This window comes from Dysidea avara, chromosome 3, assembly GCF_963678975.1.
Source record: "Dysidea avara chromosome 3, odDysAvar1.4, whole genome shotgun sequence".
Lineage (NCBI taxonomy): Eukaryota > Metazoa > Porifera > Demospongiae > Dictyoceratida > Dysideidae > Dysidea > Dysidea avara.
Genome location: NC_089274.1, coordinates 5,848,559 through 5,874,868, shown reverse-complemented (window position 1 = coordinate 5,874,868; position 26,310 = coordinate 5,848,559). Strand labels below are relative to the sequence as shown.

The 26,310-nt window shown below is 36.7% G+C and overlaps 1 protein-coding gene across 2 annotated transcripts in view; it reads left to right on the top strand.

Moving 5' to 3' along the window:
* Positions 1–26,310, top strand: part of LOC136249064 (uncharacterized) — a 46,564-nt gene that overhangs the window by 19,629 nt on the left and 625 nt on the right. The window contains exons 4-7 of one of the 2 annotated variants that reach the window (XM_066040968.1): positions 17,790–18,117; positions 24,818–25,014; positions 25,066–25,194; positions 25,243–25,308. In XM_066040968.1, coding sequence (XP_065897040.1) covers positions 17,790–18,117; positions 24,818–25,014; positions 25,066–25,194; positions 25,243–25,308 — 720 coding nt within the window. Of the gene's footprint in view, positions 1–17,789; positions 18,118–24,817; positions 25,015–25,065; positions 25,195–25,242; positions 25,345–26,310 lie in introns of both variants that reach the window. The other variant, XM_066040969.1, reaches the window with a different exon arrangement.

Below are 26,310 nucleotides of genomic sequence, written 5' to 3'. Positions count from 1 at the left end.
TGGAATTTTATATACTTCACAGTATCCTATACTCATACTAGGTACCTCTGTAATCTTTCATGGCCAATCCACTTTTTCCTCCTCGCAGCGTCTTGCACGATGTTTACACCAATTAGAAATTATAAGTGCCTCTGAAAAAGTGTCTGAAGCTGACTGCATTTATAGGCTACTGCTTGCTGCACAGTAAGCATACTAGTCTATTATGCTGCCTAGCTACTAGAGTAGTTTAGGAACATTGTGCAAATGCACCATGATGTATGAAGAGCTGCTGGAACTTGCTTAGCTTGGCTTAGCTAATAATTGCTCGCTTGCTGCACAATGAGCGTGCTAGTCTATTATGTCACCTAGTTACTAAAGTTTAGAAACATTGTGTAAACAAATACCTAATCAAAAACAGCCAAGCTGTAAAAAAGGTGCGGCCCCCATAAAGGCCATGGTGAAAAAAGATGTGAAATCCAAGGTGGCGGCCAAGAAATGGCTGTGATGGTAGGTTAATGGTTACATTTTAATAACAACAATTCAGGTGAATTTGGTGCCAAGACCAAGCGGCACAAAATTCACCTGAATTGCCGTTATTAAAATGTAACCATTAACCTACCATCACAGCCATTTCTTGGCCGCCACCTTGGATTTCACATCTTTTTTCACCATGGCCTTTATGGGGGCCGCACCTTTTTTTACAGCTTGGCTGTTTTTGATTAGATATCACTTCTTTTTGTATTTGTATACTGCAAAGCCGGCCTATGGCTGGCTTTGGGGCTTTTTTAACCCATGTTTTTTTTCTTTACCACAGGAAGAAGAAAAGAACTTAAAGAAGAATTTTAGTACTTCAATTATTTTTGATTTTATTAGTAATTATACAAATTATATACATATATTTATTACATGCTCATTATTCCCCACAGGATTTTTTTTGCAGCTGATCTCTCTACTGGGTGACTTGAAATGTAGCTGAACTATATACAGGATGGTTTCTTTGTAGCTGAACTCTCTGTAACAGGTGATTTGTTTGCAGCTAAACTCTCTACATGGTGGTGTCTTTATAGCCGAACTCTCTACATGATGGTTTCTTTGTAGCTGAACTCTCTATAAGGTGACTTCGTCTAGCTGAACTCTCTACAGGGTGATTTTTTTGTAGCTGAACTCTCTGCAGGGTGATTTGTTTGCAGCTGAACTCTCTACATGATGGTTTCTTTGTAGCTGAACTCTCTACAAGGTGACTTCGTCCAGTTGATCTCTCTACGGGGTGATTTGTTTCTAGCTGAACTCTCTACAGGTGAATTGTTTGCAGCTAAACTCTCTACATGGTGGTTTCTTTGTAGCTGAACTCTCTACAAGGTAACTTCTTCTCTACAGGGTGATTTGTTGTAGTTGAAATCTCTACTAGGTGGTTTGTATGAGGCTGAACTCTCTACATGGCGGTTTCTTTGTAGCTGAACTCTCTACAGAGTGATTTGTTTGCAGCTGAACTCTCTACATGATGGTTTCTTTGTAACTGAACGCTCTACAAGGTGACTTCTTCTAGCATGATCTTTCTACAGGGTGAATTGTTGTAGCTGAACTATCTACAAGGTAACTTCTTCTAGCTGATCTCTATACAGGGTGATTTGTTTGTAGTTGAATTCTGTACAGGTGGTTTCTTTGTAGCTGAACTCTGTACATGATGGTTTCTTTGTAGCTAAACTCTTTACAAGGTGACTTCTTCTAGCTGAACTCTCTACGGGGTAATTTCTTTGTAGCTGAACTCTCTATACGATGGTTTCTTTGTAAATGAACTCTCTACAAGGTGAATTCTTCTACCTGATCTCTCTACAGGGTGATTTGTTTGTAACTGAACTCTGTACAAGTACGTTTTTGTGGGTGATCTCACTGCAGGTTGATTTGTTTGTAGCTGAACTCGCTAAAGGGTGATTTTGCTTGTAGCTGAACTCCTTGCATTGTATCTAGTTTCTAGCTGATCTCTTTACAGGGTGATTTGTTTGTAGCTGATCTCTCTACAAGTTGATTTGTGTGTAGCTGATCTCTCTGCAGGTTGATTAATTTGCAGCCGATCTCTCTACAAGGTAATTTGTTTGTAGCTGAACTGTCTATAAAGTGATTTATTTGTAGCTGATCTCTCTGCAGGTTGATTTGTTTTAGCTGAACTCTCTACAGGGTGATTTACTTGTAGCTGAACTCCTTACATTGTGACTAGTTTCTAGCTGATCTCTATACAGGGTGATTTGTTTGTAGCTGATCTCTCTACAAGTTGATTTGTGTGTAGCTGATCTTTCTACTGGTTGATTTGTTTGTAGCCGATCTCTCTACAGGGTAATTTGTTTGTAGCTGAACTCTGTACAAGGTGGGTGATCTCACTGCAGGTTGATTTGTTTGTAGCTGAACTCACTAAAGGGTGATTTGCTTGTAGCTGAACTCCTTACATTGTGTCCAGTTTCTAGCTGATCTCTCTACAGAGTGATTTGTTTGTAGCTGAACTCTCTATAAGGTGATTTATTTGTAGCTGAACTCCTTACATTGTGTGTAGTTTCTAGCTGATCTCTCTACAGGGTGATTTGTTTGTAATTGATCTCTCTACAAGTTGATTTGTGTGTAGCTGATCTCTCTGCAGGTTGATTTGTTTGTAGCCGATCTCTCTATAGGGTAATTTGTTTGTAGCTGAACTCTCTATAAGGTGATATGTTTGTAGTTGATCTCTCTGCAGGTTGATTTGTTTTAGCTGAACTCTCTACAGGCTGATTTGTTTGTAGCCGATCTCTCTACAGGGTAATTTGTTTGTAGCTGAACTCTCTGCAAGTTGATTTGTGTGTAGCTGATCTCTCTGCAGGTTGATTTGTTTGTAGCCGATCTCTCTACAGGGCAATTTGTTTGTAGCTGATCTCTCTACAGGGTGATTTTTTTTGTAGCTGACCTCTCTTCAGGGTGATTTGTTTCTAGCTGATCTCTCTACAGGGTGATTTTTTGTAGCTGACCTCTCTTCAGGGTGATTTGTTTCTAGCTGATTGCTCTACAGGTTGATTTGTGTTGATTTGTTCATTGCTGATCGCTCTAAAGGTAATTGATTTGTTGCAGTTGAACACCCTGCAAAGTGTTTTGTTTGTAGCTGATCACTCTAAAGGGTAATTTGTTTGTAGCTGAACTCTCTCCACAGTGACTTGTGTGTAGCAGAATTCTGTGTAACTGAATTCTCTAGAGAGTGACTTAATTGTAGCTGAATTCTCTACACAGTGCATGACTTGTTTATAGCTGAACTTTCTTCAGTGTGACTTGTAATGTTCTGAATCTCTATAGTGGTATATTTGCTTAACTCTCCACATGGTGACTGTCTTCTTGCTGAACTGTCTATAAGATTAACTGTTTGCAGCTGAACTCCCTACAGAATAACTTGTGATGTAATAAAATTCTATAATGGAGTAAATAAATTAGCCGAATGCTCTATTAGGGTGACTGTTCTATTAGAGTATCTCGATCTCGCATTTGCTACACGGAGTTGGCTTTCGAATCATAACTCAGTGGTTTGTAATCCGATTCTTCTGTACTACTGCAAGGACTTTCTATGAAGATTATTCCAGCTATACACCGATTTTCAGCTCATTGCTCTAAGCGCTTTGCCTAGTAGGCGTGAAAACTAATACTTTTTTATTCATAAAAATCGATCGCGTAATTGTGACACAGGTTGGGTTTTGTGTCATATCTCCATGGTCTTTATCTCGATTCCTTTCAAACCACCAAAAGGCACTCCTACGATGGTTACTCCATCTACATAGCAATTTTCAACTCATTCCATGAAGCGGTTTACCCTGTAGGCGTGACAACAAATCGATCTTGTTTTACGCGAATAATCGGTCATAACTCCTGAACCATTCATCGGATTTGTACCAGATTTGATGCTAGGATTCGCCTTTGGACTCCCTTTCTGTGTGCCAAATTTCAAGGCGATCGGAGTACGCGTTTGCTTGTTATAGCACTTTTTGCAAGTGTGCGAAAAGACGAAGAAGAAGAAGAAAAAACGAAACTTTGGCAGCTCGTATCTCGGAAATGGCTGGAGCGATTTCCTTCACATTTGGAATGTAGACTCCCTTGGCTGGAGGGAAACTGTGTAGCAAATTTGGTTCCAATGCGATAAGTGATCACCGAGATACAAAGGTGTGAAAATGACGTTTTCGTTCTTCCTGTCAATATACTCACGGTGTGGCGCGCCGGCTTCTTGGGCCGCACGACACACTACCGTGTGTCTTGATTCTGGGGAAATAGCGAGTAATTAATGTAGTCAGCTTCAGACACTTTTTCAGAGACGCTCATAATTTCTAATTGGTGTAAACATCATGTGAGACGTGCCGCGAGGGGGGAATAAGTGGATTGGCCATGCAAGACTACTTGCAAAAGTACCTAGTACAAGTATGGAATACTGTGAAGTGCATAAAATTCCAAGAAGAGTTGGATTTTTGCAGGTCCTTGGTCCCCGGATCCACTGTTTTTACCTACCCAGCTGCCAAAAGAAAATAGTAAACACATGATCAACAGAATGCAAGAATGTGTCTATATGAAAACAAACTCAGCTTTCAACCAGAAGCCTTTATGCCAGGATTGAGTATTGCTAATGTAACTAGTTAGCTATACATAGAAACTGGCCACTCACGCACTATAAATTATATGGAACAAACATTACATGCACAAATCATGTCCTTGGTGTATAAGTTATATAATGATGGCTCATTGTGGCTGTGGATTGTCTAATGTATAAAAGGATCTATTCCCCAATTGTTGTACTACATGGTTACTAAGCAGGAAATCAGTGTCCTTGATGTGGACAGCCAGATTCAAAACATTGCTTTTATAATGAATATAGCACAAAGTTGTAACCTAAAATTATACATGACATTCATCCTGAAGGAATATTGAGAGAAGCTGCCAAAATAATGGTAAACAAAAGATCAGCACAATACCTGACAAGATAAAATTGTAAACACAAGATCAGCAGAATGCATGTAACAAGATGCCAAAATCAAAATGGTAAACACAAGAGAAGCAAGTGCCAAAGCACTTAATATATGAAGACTGATTTAGGTGGTTCAGTTGGATGATCAGTAGTAATCCACTAGCTACGTTTGGTTTATACAATAACAAATGTAACTACTGTAGTACCTAAGTACATACTATAACAATTTAGTGTATGTAATTTCACTATAATAATGCATTCATGATAGCTCAAGTTAGCTATTATGTACTACTTGAAAACAATGCAGTACTAACATTTTAGTACTAAACCCTTTTGGTGATTTTATACACCTTTATTAATAGCGAAATGCATTATTTCTACTTTTTTTATTCAGTAATTGACAGATAGTACATATTATAGGTTTGCTTTGAATAATTGGCTATAGTGTTGTTAACTACTTTTATATAGTAGGTTAGTTTTAAAGATTAATGGTACTTTTAGTTTTGGTTTAAGTAGCATAAGCGATCGAATGTCGGCTGGTATCTTATGTCGACCACAGGTGTATTTAAAGTCGAATACTGGAATTAAAAGAAATTGTCTGGATAATTACTACAGTAAGGATAGTTGGTGAGAAGAGCTCTAAGAAGAAACCCAAGAAGTGTGACAAGCCCTCAGGAATACCCGTATATCCAAATAAGGCAAATGGTGACCGAGAAGGCAACAACACTCAGAACGAACCTGAAATCACACTCTGGACACACAAGTAAAGAAATTGTATAAAGCAATAATACTTGGGTCAGCTAAAACACTAAACAAGTCTTCTTTGTCCTCCATTTCACTCGCATTATACGAAAATTATAGAATACAGTGTTACCGTGGCATCATATAAACATTACCATATATGGATATTAACCTTACGATTGTGGCACTCAATAGTATACATTACTACTCTACTCCGTAAATGTAATTACCATGGCAAAGGGAAAAACCGAGGGTGGTCGACTTTAAGACATTGAAGAATGTATTGCAGTAGAGTTAGAATATGTATGGTCGACTTACGATATGGATGGGATGAATAGGGAATCATCTTTACTACTTCTTAACACGCATTGAGGATTAGTTAAGTACATACACGGAATCTGCTTGTACTTAAGATGTTGCTAAACTAATAAGCTTTGGCATGCGTTGAATAGTGTTGGTTTGGTGGAATATAATCGAAAAGCGGTCGACAATCGATTGCTTAAGCTAATTTTAGGTGGTAAATACTTTTAGTTTTTATAGTTTTAATTGTTGTTTCTGGTACAAGTACCTTTAGTTATAGTTTCAGTTATTGGCAGACATTAAGTTATAGTTTTAGTATAAGTTCCTATGTAAAAAGGCACTTTTAGTTTTAGTTTTAGTCTTTTAAAAAATACTGAAATCTTTAGTTTCAGATAATCAAACTAAAATCATTTTTAGTTTTAGTTACCTAAAACAATGCTACAGTACACTTGCTTGTAATTGCATTCCATTTGTTGGATTATATATCGTCATCTGTCTCCATTTTTAATAGAAGATGCAATATGTTTGCAATTTTTGTCCTTGGCTATACTCTGGTGTAGAATTATGTATGATATCCAGAAAAGTGGGTATGCCCAGGTATGTGAAGAAATTTTATACAGTAGTTCATGAAACTGTGTATATAACTGGATCTGCAAGAACCCCACACGTTCATATTGTTGAAATTTATATTTATTTATTTATTTATTGTTACTGGGCAGACGGCAATTGCCAATGCACCCAGGGGGCGATCAACACCCCAAAGAAATCACACATACACATAAAATATACAGCAAACAATTAGATAGATAATAAGTAATTAGTAAATGTATCTATGTTTTCTGATTCTATGACAGATACTGGCAAGCTGTTTCAATCTTTGATTGTCCTTGGAAAAAAAAGAATATTGGTAATAGTTGGACTGTGTACTGGGTTGGATAAAGTGGTGAGTGTGGTGGTGTCTGGTGGATCGTTGAGTAGGCAAGAAATATGGTGGAATGGATAATCCTGATAAGCTGTTAATCCCTTTATAAAATGTTTGTAGTCGACCAATTCTTCGTCTACATTCAAGTGTCGGCCAATCCAAAATCTCTAGCATATCAGTTACACTGCTAAGTCTATTATAGTCAGACAGTGCCAACCGAGTAGCTCTACGTTGGACCTTTTCTAGGGATAAGATGTCATTTTGTTGGTATGGGTCCCATACTGATGCTGCATACTCTAAAACAGGACGAACTATAGTAAGGTAGGCGGTGGCTTTAACTGAGGGAGAACAGTTACTCAAGTTGGGTCTTAAAATATTGAATAATTGTGATGCTTTTGCAGCAGTTCTAGTAATATGATTAGACCATGATAGGGATTCGTGTAACAGGACAACCAAATACAAATGCTCATCTCTTACTTCTAGAATATGATTATGTAGTTGGTAGTCATATTGAAATGGATTAAGTGATCGAGAGCATCGAATTAGTACACACTTAGATATGTTGAACTTCATTTGCCAAAGTGTTGCCAACTGAGACAATAGATCAAGATCATGCTGAAGGATAATAGAATCACTTTCACACTTGATAACTCTGTATAAGATGCAGTCATCAGCAAACAGACGAATTGAAGATGACACCCTATTTGCAATATCATTAATGTATAATAAAAACAATAAGGGACCCAAGACAGTCCCTTGAGGCACACCTGATAGTACGGAAACCAGTGAGGAACTAGTACCATCTACAACAACAGACTGTGTGCATCGGGTAAGCCAGGATTTGATCCAAGTCATAATAAGATTATCAATTTTACAATTTTGGAGCTTATTAAGGAGACGTATGTGAGGGACAGTGTCAAAAGCTTTACTAAAATCCAATAGTATCACATCTGTCTGAAATACATTGTCCATTGCATGCGATATGTCTTCTACCAGTGAGATTAATTGTGTTTGGCAGGAAAATCCTGACCTAAATCCATGTTGATTATCAATTAAAATGTTATTATGTTGCACACGATCCATTATAGAGTGAAATATTATATGTTCCATTATCTTACAACAAGATGATGTTAAGGAAATGGGACGATAATTAGATGGCATGTTACAGTTACCTTTCTTAAAGACAGGACAGACTTTTGTAGTAAGCCAGTCAGAAGGGAGAATCCCTGAGTTTAGTGACTGTTTAAAAATAATTTCTAATATGGGAGCTATTTCTGCAGCACAGTTCTTTAATACAAAGGGGGCAATCTTATCGGGGCCTTGAGCCTTGTTTGGGTCGAGGTTATGTAGCAAAGTTTGTATACCACTGGTTGAAAAAGAAATTGCTGGCATATAGGAGTAATAAAACTGTTGTCATCCAATTTAGGTATATATTTGATGTGTCCTCTAGGGTAAATACAGACTGGAATTGATCACTTAAAGCAGCAACTTTTCCCTGTGGATCAGATACTATGGAATCATTCACAAGTAAAGGAGAAATTCCTGTTGAATCTCTGCATTTGGCTTTGATGTACTTCCAAAACTGTCTGCCATTGCCAGAAAAAGAATCATCAAACATTCTTCTACAGTAGGAAGAGTGTGCTAACTCCAGTTTACTATTCACTTCATTTCTTGCTGAACGGTATACAGTCCAGTCTTCATGTTTATTAGTTTTTTTGCACGATTATAAAGGCGTTTCCTTTGTTTCATACAATGTTTAATGTCATGATTTATCCAGGGCATGCTTTTCTGGTTTCTGATGGCTTTTTGTGGTACATACTTGGTAATACTTTCTAGCAAACCTGTCTTGAATAATCGCCAATTCTCCTCCACAGTCCTAGAATAAGGGTCAACCGAGATATAAGTATAGTACAAATCTATCATATCTTTCCTGATTGCATCAATATTTTTCTTATGATACAAGAATACAGTATGTTCTGTCACATTCTGAGGTACATAAGCCTCAACATTAACACTGGATAGTTAACGAATTTTTCAACTGAAGTTTCAGCCATAAAACCTAAGATCCTTAGAATCTACAGTGCTACAAAGTATTAACAACAGAAAAATAAACTATAGCCACACACTATTTTAAATGGTCACATTTTGTGGATGCAGTTTTATATGAATATCTAACTAACACCATCACGTTCTCCCCAAAATAGATATATCCATTATAAGTTGCGTCTTTTTACAATCAGGGCTATGGTGAAATCTGTAAGAAGAAGACAATATAGTGCACTAAACTAATTCGCTTACCTTGGGTCTCCTTAGAAGCACCTATATGAAACAAAGATTTTTGGTGTCAGCAAACATGATGACATTATGCTGTTAGTGCCTTCCATTATTAAGAAATAAATCTCAAATAATTTATCGAAATGCACACATATCTTAAAAGGCTATTGGTAAAAAATGTGGGTATTACTGGTGTGGAATTCTGCATCCGTCAATTTAATCACAGGATTCATATGAATCACATGAACAGGAGTCTTAGTATGGTGCATTGGCAGGATGATTAAGGTTGTATGTAACAGTATCTCCATTCTAGCATATTACATTATAATGAAAAGTGTCCTGCAAAGCAGAGGACCTCACTGGAGACAAACCAGACAGGAAACTGACTGTCATGCTATTCTGCATTGAAACTGTAACTGCTCTCTTTGTGAAATAGTTATTTCATTCTAGCTAAGTGCCACCAAGAAACCCAGCAAATCCACACTGAATAGCTAGCACGACTGAATGACACACTGTAGTAAGGTGCCGGGGCTCTTTTCTAGCTACTTTGCTGTTCATCACTGAATTGTCATTGTAGCGTATGATAACATACAGCACTGCAGGGCCTTAAACAAGGCTAATGTAGCACTTATCAACTCCATTTGATTTGATTTGATTTATTCACAACAATCAGCACAATGCCATTCCTCCTTGTTGGAGTGATACAAAAAACAAAAAAACTAAACATACTTACACATATAAACACAAAGCAAGACAATAGCAAACATTACATCACACACAAACAACACTGAATTATATAGATGACAAGAAATGGCTTTTCCATAGTCTTGCTTTAATGTTGGCTAGCAAGGAATTCCACAAATGAGTGGCTTTGTGTTGAAAAATCCTTACACATGAGATCCTTGAGTGACTTTGTGCAAAAAAAATCCTTCGGCTTCATCTCAATTATCACTGAGTGTTGAGCACCATGCCAGGTAGGCATGTAACACAATTACTGGTGGTTAGCCTAAGGAGACATTGCATAGCCAAAGAAATTGACCAGTGGTGATTGGATTGGCAAAGCGATTTGTTCGAGGATGTCATGCACTTCACACATTACATTAGTTTATTTGCTGTTGTCAACCATTTCTAATAATAGCTGTTTCTCTACCAGTAATCTGTATTTTTGTACTGATGAAGAATTGGTTTTTGTTCATTCCAGCACATCTTTGTTGATTCCAGTTCAACTCACATATACAATTTTCGTGATAAAATTAATGATCACAAAATTCCGTTCCGGAATTATAATTCCGTGTTTTACCAATAGCAGCCCTTAAATGTGTTCTACTATAAAGTTTAGGGTAATATGCATGGATAACATGAACAAATGGCAGAACTGGTCATATATAACATGGAATGTATTTGTTAGTGTGAGTATGTTATCCATTAAAGTAGGGTGAATGGCCTTACATGGAGAACGTATTGTCCTATAGTTGCATTATTTCAACTTTTAACAAAAGTGTCTGTATAGCACTGAGACAATTATAGGTACTGAAACGACACCTACATGTACTCTTGCTCACATACTACCCTATAATAAACTTCCTTCAGTAAATCAAAATACTTTTCATTTTATAGATCGTAAGTACAGAGAAAGTGTTGGTGTTTTGAAGCAGCAAGTATCATTGAATGCAAAAGTATAGAGCAAAACTGGTTGAAATTCTTTCTGCAAACCACAAGTAAACAGTTGTGCCATTAAACTTATGCATGTCTTGATAAATTGGTTTTACTAACTTCAAATCTAAACTGTAATGTACAGCATAGTTGTTACTCTTGTGAGGTAGTGTATTTGATTCCAAAATTGTAGTTTTTTTCCTGTTTGGTAATGCTTTTGGTGACAACTTTTTTATGTTCTGAACCTTTTTGGTGCAACTTTTTTTTACTGTGAGCTTTGTATGTATTCATGTTATCTTTTCTGTAATTTTTGTAACTTATTTCCTCACTGTTTATCTTACCTGTTTGAAAACACCCAACGTTTTCTTGGTGTTTAATCAATTAATTGAGTAGGCTGAGCTTACATTACTGCATCTTTTTAAAATGAAGTTATAAATAGCAAGAGTGCATGTAGGTATTGTTTTAGCACATTATAATTATAGGTTAACACTCTGTGGAAAGTATAATGCTTAGCCTTTTATTTAGTCAAGTATACTAGAGCAATTATAGGATGATAACTTTCTACACGTGGGTATACACAGACATCAGTCATCCCACTTACTATATTCACTATAGCATTTCCTACACCGCAGGGCAGGTACCGGTGTTATATTATGAACCAACATATTTGTAACTATATGTGGACCTTTTCATGTTATCTTTTTCATACTATATCAGGAGCTTATAGGCGCCAAAAGCTCTTGTAAACTCCTGACTATATCACTACTGGAATAGTATCCCAGGTTTAATGGAGTTTTCACCAGCCAACCTTCACTGGAATCTCATCTATGAAATCTAATGAAAATTGCAGTTACTTAATGAAAACTAGACTTTTCACAGGGACTAGGGCAGGTACGTTTTTCATTGGGATTTCAAGGATACTTTTCCAGTAGTGTATATAACTTAATTCTTTTACTGTGTATCTAGGCAGCTGTATCTGTATAGTTAATATAGTATACTAAAGGTATGGGGTAGCACGTAGATGGCAACTAGCAAGAACCCATGCACATAGTTTGCATAATTTCCAAATTTTTTGCTTTATTATCTATAGTGTTTAAAGAATGGGTTACCAAGTTTTAGCCTAATATCATATAGTTTTGGAATTATAGTGCTAGACAGTAGAAAGAGCATAGAAATCAATCTGTACACTGAAAATAAACTATGGATGCTTAAATTTGCTGCCATAAACTTTTGTTTGTATTGACCACTGTGATGCTCATCATAAATTGGCAAATCCATCAGGTATACACTGTAGTTTTTGCCCACTAATCACTCATGCCTACAAATAATATGAAGGCATCTATACATAGATATACGTATGTATAAAGGAAAAGGCCATTTATCTGTCTAACCGTCTGCATTCCAATTGAGTTCATGCATTCTTCTCGCCAGCTGTCGCATGTCTTGAAGCAGTTTTTTGGGTAATTGGAAACAATGGAAATAGTCAAATCATCGTATAAATGTACCCTAGAGTAAAACCCTTGTTTAGTGGCCACCTCTTAAAGACCACAAAGACCACCTCCATACATGGTCACCTTTTATAAAGAACACCACCTCTTCACGTTGTAATAATAGCTAAGTTCCAAATATCTATTTCATGACTTTATCAAAATAGCTAGGTCAGCTAAAAAAAGGCCATGTTTTTTAAGGTAATCATCTCCTTATGAGACCTCATTTTCCTTTGATGTAGTGTACTAGCTACATTTCACTTACATTGACTATTTTTGTATGACACATTCTGGTACAAGCTAAGTGATGATGGTACAGATAGCCAGATGACTTGAGTAAAGTGTGGACCAAAATATGGGAGACAACATTGACCTCTTTCTATGAGTCATAAAATACATGTTTGAAGCTTATCAAATATTACCATGTAAATAGGTAGTCGTATTTAAGAGGTGGTCTTTATAAAAGGTGACCATAAAGTGGTCTAGTCAATTAAATCATCAAGTATTCCTTGGCAAACTTTAGAATGTGGTCTTTGTACAGAAGTGGTCTTTGTAAAAAGGTGGTATTTAAGAATTGACCAGACCACTAAGTGAGGTGTTTACTCTAGGATGCACATATATAATAGTTTGACCGTTTCCGTTTTCCATTTCCAGTTTCCATTTCCACTGTTTCTAAGAGTAAAGTAGTTTGTTAAAATGAAACTTCAAACTGCGATCATTCATTGTTTGCAGTGGGTACTTCACAATAGGTTTGAGACCATGCCCATTTACAGTCTAGACTGGCTAATAATGATCGGGTACAAAAATAACATTCTTATCTATTTATTCGAATGATGACTCCCTAATGGTCTAGCTGCATTTATAATGGTGATAATAAGAACAATGACCATCAGCGTTGAAACCAGGTCGGGTCAACCGGGTCACATTTTCTCCGGGTCATCTGTGTCCAACCCGGTTTAGAAATTATCAGGGTCTGACCCAGATTGGATCCTGTGAGAGACAAAATTGTTAGTTTGATGACGTGGAAAGTTATAAACGTTAGTCGCATTGCTCTTTCGTGAATTTTACAAAAAAACGTTAACAAACAAGCACACAAAAAAAATTTCAACTAGAGTAGGGACCATAGCACATCAGTGAAACAAGCTGGAATAGTGCATGATATCAAATCACAGTAAAACAATAAGAAGTGTTATATCCCTACTGTGCATTTACTACTCCTTAATACAAATGGGTTTTTGTCCACTATGGCATTCCATATTAGTTAGATTATATATCCTATAGCTGAACAAGTTACATAGTGACTATAATATTATGATTATTATCATTAAATTCAGCAAATATGAACACAAATCATCAGTGTAATACCTTTTGTGTTGTCAATGAAAGTTCTGTTTCTACAACTAAGTAATTTGATTAATATTATCTGGATAAACATTTTCACATGCATGCAGCTTAATTTTTGTTTGCACACAAGATGTACCATATGAAACAAAACTTCCTTACAGAAAAAAATCTTTCCCCAACAAAGTTTAGTATTTAGTCTAACAGATATACCCTAACCTTTATCATTTCTCATAAGATTTTACAAATTTGCTTTCTTTATAAGGAGTTAGTACATATAATATCCTTACACATAACATTACATGATACTATGTACAGAGTAATTGTGCGGCACCATATACCACTTATTGCGATACAAACATACGCTCAGCCATGCCCATTTATTAGTAAGTGCAGTCTGTAGCACAAAACTGTGTCTGTTGCTGTCTGCAAGCTTATGTGGAGCCACACCCACTAATAAATTATTGTACGAGTTATATGTAGTCTAGTCTTGCAGCAAGATAAGTACTTTTGTGAGCCACACACTTTAATATATCGGGAAATTGTAATACTAGGTATGCACGAAGTCACACCCAATTGCTATCTGTAAACTCACAGTAGCTACGTGGAACCAAACCCACTGACTGATTTTAAATCATAAGCTTACTGGCTTATATAGTTATCACATAACTATTCGTTTACTCAACATGAATAAAACGTAGTCTCGCTCTAGAGTACCTGAAACATAGCTCTTATCGCACGCCTCGGCTTTAGGTCAATCCAGGTCGAATCCGGGTCTGACCCGGATTACTATCTGGGTCAACAGTAGTGACCTGGTTTCAACGCTGGTGACCATGGCCCTTGATAATTTGAGATACTCTAATACAGTAGTCCTGACTTGAGATACTCTTAATACAGTAATCAGCCACTATCATCCTTGTTTACAGTAACAGTTATTGTCACACATACTTTGAGGTTGTGTTATGGTGTTCACACCTCTGCAGGGGTAACCAGGTTATGACTTACAAGGATTCTTGAGCCTATAGTACAGCATAACAAATGGATTTTTAATGACAATAATGTACAGGCATGGTATCACAATAGTTAATAACAAAATATCGTGATATTGATACTTTCAGAATATCGCAATATAAATTATCGCTAAAATGGTAGTATCACTCAGCCCTAGTGGAAATCTGACATTTTTACTATATGTACACAGTGGACAAACTTGTGGAAATCTGTTTCATTTTTCTAGTGTTAGGGATTACTAGTATATCTTCAGGTGTAAGCGATCTCCCTTGTTTTAGCGATGCCATGACATAGGAATTTTTATGTCACATGTCATAGAGGTTTATGTCACGACATAAGCAATTCTTAAACTTTCACACCTGAAGCTATTACTTATGAAACTGTATAGCTATTTAGATTCAAACATGCAAAAAATATCAACTTAAACATCAGCAATATTAACTATGACATCAACAACCAACATTGCTCATACTTATTTGTCAACTACACAGCAGTTTTTCTCATATTTATTACATCAAATTTGATCAAAATGAATGAAAAATTGTGCATTATTAGGAGATATTTACATCACGACATAAAGAAGCCTATATCATATCATGGAGCTTTATGTCACGACATGTTGTATGTCACGACTATTGTGGCATCCTTACCTTGTTTCACCAATTTTTATTTCTTTGATCCCAAATTTTTGTTTATTTACCTTATTGCAAAATTATTATGACTGGTAAACCCGTGCATACTGCATTAGAAGAAAGAATGGTGCAAAGTTAATTGTTTTTATTTGAACACTCATTACTGAAATAGCAAAGTGGCCATTACTCTTCATTTTCAGCTATGCTCAGCCCATTACACAGCATTATACAGGAAGAATACTATGAGAAAGGCATCAGCAATTAACAGAAAACTTCATTATAAACGTAGGGAAGCCATTACACAGTGCTACTGCAAATCAAGAGCTTGCACTGTTAACAAAGATAAATGGGACACACATAAGTTCATGAAGCGTGCATTGATACAAACATACTGCAGTATGCCAAAATGCACCTGTTGGGCTGAAGCAGTGTCAAACAGTGAAAAAAATCAAGCCCCCATGTATAGTCTTAACTGTTATCAAGTTACACTTGTCTGAAGGCATCAGGCAGTCAGCCATTAGAAATTTCCACCGAATATATATATTTTTTTAAATTTTGTAACAACCTTTTGGAAGTCATGTTGAAGCCACTTTTGGGCTTGCTTATACAATACCTAACCAATACTGCTATGGTGTCATGAAAGTATTGTGATTTGTGGTCAATAGGTTTTGTGCATGAGATAGTGTAAACCTCCATGATCCTTAATACCGTATTTGACTGGTTAATAGCTGCGGCTCCCATAATAGTTGCCCCCGGATAGTAACCGCAGCACAAACTTGAATTACTGTCATAAGAGTTGCCCTCAGATAAGAGTTGCGGCTTGTATCTGAATATGCTGATACAAGTGTTGATTACACACGTTTGAAGGAGAAACTAAGCAAAGGAGTTGTTTTAAGCCTGGAAATAACGTTTCCGAGAAGAGCCAAGTGGATTAACAGTATTAAAGGATGATTACACAAGGTCAGCCATTTTGAAAATCTGTGTAAATGCCGCAGGTTACTGCCACACAAGCTCATAGTAGCCGCCCTTGGATAGTAGCCACCCTTGGATAGTAGCCACCTTTGCATAGTACCCGCATCATTTTCCTTGCTGAAAGCTGAAAGTTATAGTACCCGCAGCTATTAACTGGTAAAATCCGGTATACCGTACTAAGTGATATATTCAGCTTTTAGGTCTTCCATACCCTCAACTTTCAGAGAATCTATTCAGTCATATCAAGAACAACAATTTTGCAAATTGTAGCATGAAAAGCATGTAATAAAGTATCTATTGTTCACTTCGGTCATCTCCACTAATCTGATATCTAGCTATCAAGTGATTACCCAGTAATATGACCAGCTACAGTGAATTGCATATGTAACAGAGACACACAGATTACCTGAATGATGTTATCAGCATCATGGGTGAGCTTGTATACTTAAAACATCTTGAAATATGCAAATTATGTGAACTCTAGATCTTTAGGCATGAATGATCCACATGTGTATTCTTTTGAGTACATGGAATTGTTTTTGTTATGTACGTAGTGATGTAGAAAGTACAAGTGCATACTCTGGCAAAGTTTCAGCCTCATATGCCAATAACTTTGGGAGTTACAAACCTACAAAGTAGCAACAACAGAAAGATTGATTTGTACAGCAAGTATATTCACTATATTGGGAAAATAGATTACAGGCACTTACTAAAACAGTTGTAACTTATGAGCAGAATGACACAGAGAGTTGAAATTTGCACCATGGGTTCACCATGAGTAGGAGAAGCGATTACTGGGTAAGATTCCCTTGTATGATTTTTCTTCACTACATACAAAGGCGAAATTAGTGAAGAAGATATAGATCGCATACTATCGTTTTGATGTGACATAAACAAACACCCATAACTTTTGTATGCTTGAGTTGCAAGTATTTCACTCATTGTATTCTATGCTTTGTACTGCAAATTTAGGCTTGCACAATTGTGTCGGGTTTTCGCAGATGTGGACACAATTTATTTGAAACGTATACTACACAGTATTTGGGACACTTTTCCCATATGGTAACAAAACTTTGAGCCTGGTATATAGATGCCACGTATAAACGTATAATGCTATTATGCCATACTATAAATCCTTGCCTGTGAGAATGCATGTCATAGGTAAACGTATATACACTCTAATAGAAAAGCAATATGGCAACCATTTAACATCACTCTTTGTTTAATTATTCACAGCTGTAAAGTTACAATTATTATTCATTCAGAAAGGAAAAAAAAATAACATAATGGTCTAGTTCATAGTTATTTATAGGTTATACTTGCTGTAAAATAGTGGATATGTTACAAGGGATATTGTAATTACCTCTCTAACCTTAAATATACAGTACATATACTTATTGGATATGAATGTGTGTAATGCAATAAAGATACAGCTAGATATTTTGACTAATGTGATTAAATATTGCATGATTCATGTGCTGTAGGAGTACATTGTGTGATAAGTTTATTGTTATCAACAGACTGTCTATCGTGCAAATGAAGTCAATGTCCATGCAGCACTGAGACATGAGAATATTCTACCACTTGTGGCTGTACTGATGGGAGAGAGACATGAACATCACACATCAAAGTTCTACTGCTTCCACTTCATGCCTGTAATGGATTGTGATTTGAGGCAGATCTTATCAGCAAGAGAAGTTGGGTGCTTAAAACGCTTCTACACGAATTGTTGTAACGAACCTGGAAGGTGGGAGACAGGATTTAATAACATCAAATTCATCCTGGGTGAAACACTGAAAGCTCTGATATACCTTCATGATAATGGATATGTTCATAGAGATGTGAAAGGTTAAAAATTTGTGTATAATAAAAGCGTATGTATATTGTATTTCCTATAAATAATTCACCAGGAAGTTCTATAGTATTCTAATAAAATTAGTGTGCACTATGTAGCCCTAAATTTTGTTAACCCAAGTGTTACTGTATAATTTTGAGAACTGAACTTAATCAATCAAGATTTGTAGCTGTTATGGCAAAAGGAAGTAATGTAGTAGTGATTAAACATATTCTACATTGCATTTGCACTGCTTTTGCTTATACATTAGGATTTCACTGATTCTTGTATATACAAGTACACAAAAAAATTTGGAATTTTCAACTAGAGTAGGGACCATAGTACATCGATAAAAAGTACTGAAACAAGTTGGAGTAGTGCACGATACTAAATCACAGTAAAACAATAAGAAGTGTTATATCCCTACTGTGCTCAAGATACCATAATGGAAATGCACAGTAGGAATATAACACTTCTTATTGTTTTACTGTGATTTAATATTGTGCACTACTCCAACTTGTTTCAGTACTTTTTATTGATGTGCTATGGTCCCTACTCTAGTTGAAAATTCCAAATTTTTCTGTGTACTTGGTTTTTAACTTTTTTTGTAATAATTATTATGACTGGTGAACCCACACATACCGCATCTGAAATGGCACCGCATGCCCCAGCTATATCAATTATCATCTGAAAAGTGAATTATCCATTACACCTCGTTGTCAGCTATGTTCTACCCGTTACACAGCAGTACAAATCAAGAACTGTTCGAAAAGTACCTCTGCAATCCATACATACCAAAAGAAATGGTGCCACACTCCCCAGTTATATCAATTATCGTCTGAAAAGTGAAGTATCCATTACTCTTCATTGCCTGCTATGTTCAACCCGTTACACAGCAGTACAAATCAAGAACTGTTTGAAAAGCACCTCTGCAATTAAAATAGCCACTATGAAAAATACAGACAATTTCCATTACAAAGGGAAGCCATCACGTGCTATCACCAAATCGACACTTTTTTGCTGTCATCAAAGATAAATGGGACACAAAGGAAGACACTGGTAGGTCCATGAAGAATGCATTGTACGTACTGTGGTATGCCAAGAGGCACCTGCAGGGTTGAAGCGATGTCGAACAGTGAAAAAATCAAGCCCGTAGCCTTAGCTGTTATCGAGTTACGCTTGTCTGAAGGCATCAGGCAGTCAGTCAGTCAGTCAGTCAGCCAGTAGAGAATTCCATTAAATAAATTATTTTTAACATTCCGTAGCAACTTGTTGAAAGCATTTCGGATCAATCTGAAAGCTTGTTTGGGCTTAGTTTTACCTAACCAATACTGTCTCATCGTCGTCAGGGAGAGTTGAGGCTGGTGATGTTATTCTGTGGGCCACGTCTACTCCTCTGTGTCCCTACTATATAGTAACTATCGTACTGTATGATTATATTGGTATTGGGCTGATGTTATTGTTTTCATAAAGTACGTGCATGGTAAATGATGAAAGTTTGGTATGACATAAGTTTGGTGGGAAGCAGGTTGGCAGATAAAAGTTTGGTGAATTTACCATGCAGCCTATATTGAACAATATAAAATAAAGTGGCAAATCTAATATCCTCAATTTTCCAATCATCGTTAATGGTAATAGAATTGGCCATCGTATTGCTGCAAGTATACTGATTTTATGTAAACCTTTGTTTGTACCTGCATGACTACTATGCTGGCACAGTGGTTGCCTGAAAACATCAAACATTATGCAGAATTATGTTTACATGCTGAATTTTTTTTCATGTAATGAAACAAGTTGGCTGTGCTACTTCAAAAATCCAGGCGCCATGCAGCTAGTTAACTCATCTGGAATTAACCAATAGGTTTTTGGATGTGCAATAATACATAATTAATTTATTGTAATCCTCAGATTTCTGAAAGTTTGTAATTCTTCAATTACATTGCTATGCACTGCTAAGGACGTAGTTGTTAAACAAACCGCTTTTAACAACATATTACGCAAAGAAGTATCTTCTAAACTATTTTATAGTTTGATTATTGCATTTTTCCCACAAATTCTCTCAACAAAACCTCAGGGCTGCTCTTCATTTCTGTTCACATACATAGGGAATATGCCGATAGGCTATTCCTGGTAGTCTACAAGGTTAGCACTATTGTTTCTCAATTGTTAGACACCTGTAAAACCCAAAGGAGAAGGTAATTCACAAAGTCTGAGAAGATTCGCCACACCCACATTTCAAATCACCGAAAAGAAACCACCTCAGAGCAAAGTTTACCTGTGCGGAAGTTTAGTACAGCCTTCATTTTGCTTTTATTTCTTATGTAAAAGCTGCTTTTATCATTTAATGATTTGCTCATATGGGTGCGTACGGACAAACATAGGTAGATAAGTAGATAGATAGGTACACACACAGACACACGCACACACACGCATACACGCACACATACACACTTTTACAAAAACAATTTCAGTAAACTAGGTGCACGTCCACAACCAGCCTTCGGCTGGCTGTGGGCATGCGCTTGGTTTAAAAATATTAATATACTATATACTCTAATAGAGAACAGTCAATAACTCTAATAGAGCACCCAGCTTCATCATGACTATTTACATTAAGTTTTGCTGTACTTTCTGGTTATTTAAAATTAGTCAGACATGCAGTTGTCTAAATGATGAATGTTATATATATAGCCTTTTGTGTACACCTACATAGTTAAAAGAACATTAACAGCTGCTTCATATGCCTTACGGTTGTTGTTATGTGGTTCCAGTACAGTGAAAAGGTTGTCACTGTTACATTGTCCTTGGGTTACAAGAATCTCCTAGCAGTGCATGGATGCTGGAAAAGGCAGACATATTCAGGCACAGACACGAACACTTTCAATGTGCATTTTTATATTTGTATACATAACAGTTAATTTTCAAGCCCACCATTGCATTATACACTACTTTCAACTTCCAGATAAAGTACCATCTTCACATAGTTCTTACCATTCATAGTCCATGTGCAAAGGATAGGCTAGCACACTACAGAATACTATATAGACCATATACTGTTGTACTTACACCCTAGAAATCTAATACACAGTATAAATCGGCTGGTACCAATAATAATGCCAGATCATGCACAGCTTTCATTTCAACCAATAACAAGCCATACTATGGCATGCTTTAATACATTGTCATACGTAAACTAGTTTTTTAATTTAAAAATGAAGTAAGGATCCAAGTGATAAAAAAGTAGTGAAACAAAAGATGAATGAAGATATTACAGCGTAGCTCTGTGAGAAAATCCCTACATTGGCATTGCAAAGTAGGCATTTTCCTACCAAACTATACTGTAATAAAATAATTCATCTCTTTTTCACTACTTTTTATTAAATTACTTTTTTCTTTTTTAAAAAAAAAATTTTCATCACAACATACAGCTATACACATGTGACTGTTCTATTAGGGTGACTGCTGTACTAGAGTATGTCAAACCAATAAGAGGTGTAGTCATTGTGTTAGATTGTTATGAAGAGTGATCTACACTCTAGATTGTTATTAATCAACCAAGATCATTAATGGGCATAATCTCAAACCTATCATGAAGTTACAGGTGTCCAGTACCTTTTACAGTAGCGTAAGCACTTTAATTAGACTATGGCACACATAGTATGCTTTGAAGTTTAGTTGTTAATGAGATATTCAAAATTCAATAGATACCTGTGGGTAGGTATCTAAACAAGTTAGATAACTGTGACAATTTTTTTTCACATGTGTCATGTGCTTTGCTGGTTTCCAGTCAGAACAGCCATCAGAAATCATTGCTAGAGTGTAAAGAAACCATCGCTGGATCATAAAGATGATTGTATTCATCTATGAAGCCTACCAGTTAGTTATTTTTGCACCAATTTGATCAGAAAGCCACCATTACTGACAGTGACCAGAGCAGCACGAGCCATAATCTAAATCAGTTATTGCACAAATCAGAATGGCACATAATCACCAAGGGCGGCCCTCAGTGATTATTGTGCCTTTCCTCTAAAATAGCGAAGATACCTGGATTTGTACAATAACTTGATTTTATGGCATCTAAATAACTAGGAAAGTGTTAATATGGAAGTTTTGTTGCATGATCAAGGAGATGATGACCAGCCTGATTGAAGACAAAGGCACAGAGCACATGCACTCATTGGAATCCCAAAAGGTACATCCCATTGGTGAGTTTGTTATTGTGGCATAAAACGGTGGCTGTACACTGCTTTGTTTGGCCTCCAGCCTTGCAACTGTGATCATTTAGGCACAGGGGCGGATACAAGGGGGGTCAAAGGGGGCTCTTGACCCCCTCCAAAAATTTTTAGCATACCAAGATCCAGCCTTGCATCTGTGATCAGTCACAGGGGTGGATCCAGGAGCTGGCAAGGGGAGGGGCACAAACAGGCTATGTATTAGGTGGTTGGGGAGAGCCAGATTCTCTTGTTAGTTGCTACATTTTTGAAGCAGCAAATAATCACCTCTTAGTTGTGTCTCACTGTTGATTTTTGCTATTTTGGCCTTTGCAGATGGTTGTGAAGTCTTACAAGCTGTGCAAAAGGCTCTGAATGTCTTAAACATCAGCAACACGATAATTATTTTAGAGGCACTTAGTACGCACAAAGTTGTTGGGTAACAATTTCAGAGCTAGTTTGGCTTTGGTTCACTTTGGTTTCAGGTGAATCTGTAATTGTGATAATAAAGTGTGCATATTTTCATGTGCTTTATAAACTGATCTTGGCCCGACATAAAGGTTAGTATTTTAATCAGAAGTATGGCTGGCTCCTCCACAAGGTGAGGGGCTGGCATTTGTCCCAAATTCCCTATCCTGGATCCGCCATTGAGTCAGGCACAGGGGCGGATACGGGGGGCTCCTGACCTCCCCTCCAAAACTTTTTAGCATACCAAGATACTCAAATAGAGCAGTCACTCTAATAAAGCAGTCACAGTATTAGAGCAGTGTGTAGCAAGCTATGTAAGCATTTTTATGTACTTTATCAATGATGAGTGCGTGGTTGGTGAGGTGGGGCCAGGGCAGCTATTGTCAGCTGGCTGTGACCTTTTTTTTGGTCTCACCTTATCAAACCAGAGACAATGTAGTGCCTCAGTTCATTTTTGACCCCCCCTTTCCATAAGTCTGGATCCCTGGTCAGGCAGGTAGGCAGGCAGACAATTTGATTTTTTAAAAATTCTATATCCAAGTATTTTTATGTTTTAATACCGTATTTGATGTTGGGTAGACTAATATTATTCCATAAAGGTGATTTTGTCATGCAAGATGTTCCTGGGATGATTTTTAAGGGCAGCATTTTAGGTGGTACACAGAATTTTAGGGGTGATCCCTACTGAAACAGTGCTACTGTACTGTTTGATACACAAGATCCTGAATTTTGGTTCAATACAATACCAACTGACCCACTAAAATGTCATTTTTTTTCATTCAAGTGTGTGACATGTTACTATAGTCCAGTAAATAGTACAATTCTTATAGCAATCATATAAGTACACAGTGTAGTATGTTTCTTTCCCAAAACCGTGATGGTACTGTAAATTTCTACTCATTAATACCTTTACTCTCATAACCAATTATCCAACAGGTTGAAATGATATTCACCTAAAAAATCATGATAACTAAAATCCCACTTGTGTTCTTTAACAATTCAGGTATTAATTTACTCAGTCATTTTACTTGAGACTAGTTTGTGCAGACATAGTACGTTGTGCCAATATGTTACTTGTTGTGCCAAAAATGGGAAACCCATTATCACTAGGGACTATTGCTTACATAGGAAGATACAAATCATTGATTGCATGCAATTGAAACTATCTATATTAGTGATGGTTCAATAACAAGAAACCAAGTAGTTCTGCTCTTGTGTCATCAAATTTCATGTACTTTTTGTAAATAGAATCTGTTTCCATTACATCACCTTTAGGTCGTTTCTTTGTTGTGACAGTACCTATGTCATCACTTAAAGGAATGTGTATAATGCAACATGTATTGTAGTTTCAGCATACAGTATGTAGTATTTGTGGAAATTTTTCATGACTACACTGTGCTATACAGACAATGTAATAATTAGTAAACCTCATTGTCTCTAATTATGGCCCAGGTGTTTGATTAGACTAATCTATCAAGCAACTTTTTATCCCAGCTACTATGTAAATGAGACTGTGACAACCATACAAGTTATGTACAAGACCAGCTTGGAATCAGCTCCCGTACTTCTGAATTGCACTCTCCTTGATGTACGTATTCTTCAGCATTCAATTTTAAATGAAGCTTTTTTTTAATTTCATTGTTAATCTCATTGTTTATGGCACTATACAAGATTGCCTGCACTATTTGAGATTAAGTATTTGTTTGTTTGTTTGTTTTTGTTGTAAGGCTGTATACCTCCCAGCCACCATATGCAATCAGGGACCAGTCATAATTTGAGGCAATACAAGTATATGTTTTAAAAAGAGCATGCATTTGATACATACACTGTCCTGTATTTCTTGATTTGAATTTCTCTCTGAAGTTCTGAATTCTAAAAGTATTTGTAGTGGACAGCAGAGATTATATTAGCAGTGTGCTACCAACACTGCATGTACGTATATACACATGCATGTAGCTTATGCAAAATGTGGGGGGTGGTGATAAAGTTGAAGAAATGTTGTATACATAGCTAATAATTGTGGCAATCCCTTTAGGTAGCAACATTATGATCAAGATGCAGTGTAGATGTAAGCCATTGAGTTGTAGATGTAGTTCAAAGTTCCAAGTCAAACTTGGAGACTTTGACTCTGCCGGAACTGTGCCAGGACTTGGTATAAAAGAGCCTACTGACCAGATGATCAAGTTTGCCTCCATCCTGCCACTAGGAACACCAGGATATCGGGCTCCTGAGGTAATTTTGTGTTTTAGTGTTGTAGTTGATTGATATGTGTATTAACTACAGGTATCCATGCACATCACCCTATCAGGACCTTATGAAACACTATACACATTTGCAGTTGACATGTGGTCATTTGGATGTCTGTGTTTGAATATTTGTATTGGGAAGACTGCTGCTTTGAGACAGAGAGAGGTATATACATGGTTGCATTTATTTAATAGCTTTGCTGTTTCCGTATAGGAAGCTTCACTGTTGCTATCAAGGACTCATCCTTGTTCTACAAAACTATGGGAGAAGACTACGAAAGTGAGATGCATGCACAGAAACTAAGAGCATTGACAAGTAATAATGAGCTACTATAAATATTGGGTGTATCTTTGATTACAATGCTCTGCCATCAATAATATCATTACCACATTCCTTAGATGACACCTCATCTGTACAGCTGCATGAGTTATCCAAGGGTGACACTGAATACTTCTTAGCAGGTTATGGTACCTCTAATTATAACTGTGCAGCATGTATATTTGTCCGTATCCACAACTCATGGTTTTTGACTGCTACAATAGGGAACAAGTTTTGCCATCATGGTAGCACAATCCCAGCCATTATATAAATTCAATATTTCTTGCTATATTTATTCTATGACACCATTATAGTATTGTAACTTTGCAGTATACTAATGAAACGAATTGTGAGCATGCCAATATGATCAACTGCCTCCGAACTTGGACACAATAATACTTCATTGTGACATTATTCCTCTGCAGGATTTAACATACAAAGCCAATCATCTACACATTTCATGCATGTGTGGTATACAGTTAAAGGAAATTATTGTAATCATAATCGTTAGTATCAATTTTCAGAGCTGGGATTTTTCAAAAACATGGGAAGGGGAAATATCAGATAGAACCCTACAAATTATATCATGAAGGCTTCACAGGATTTAACTGATGTCATAATTATGATCCTACAATCTAGATGGCAAACTAAGAGCATACTGTGTATAGCTAAGTTTGATTAATGACACTTTGTCCTGTATTTTAGTGTGCAAAGAACAAAGATTGATGAATTATAAGGTCAAGTAAAATTTCATGGCTGTTAGTCATTTGAAGACTCCACATTTGCAGTGGCATACACATGTAGAAAATCAAAGCTGTTATTGCATAGAACAGGTTTTAAAAACGTACCTTAAATTTTATACCCTGTGCTGCTCTATACATAGTACCAAGAGTTTATAATGTAAACTCTTGAAGGGATGTGCCCACAGTGGTCGGCAGTGGTCAGTACCTACCACCACTCAAA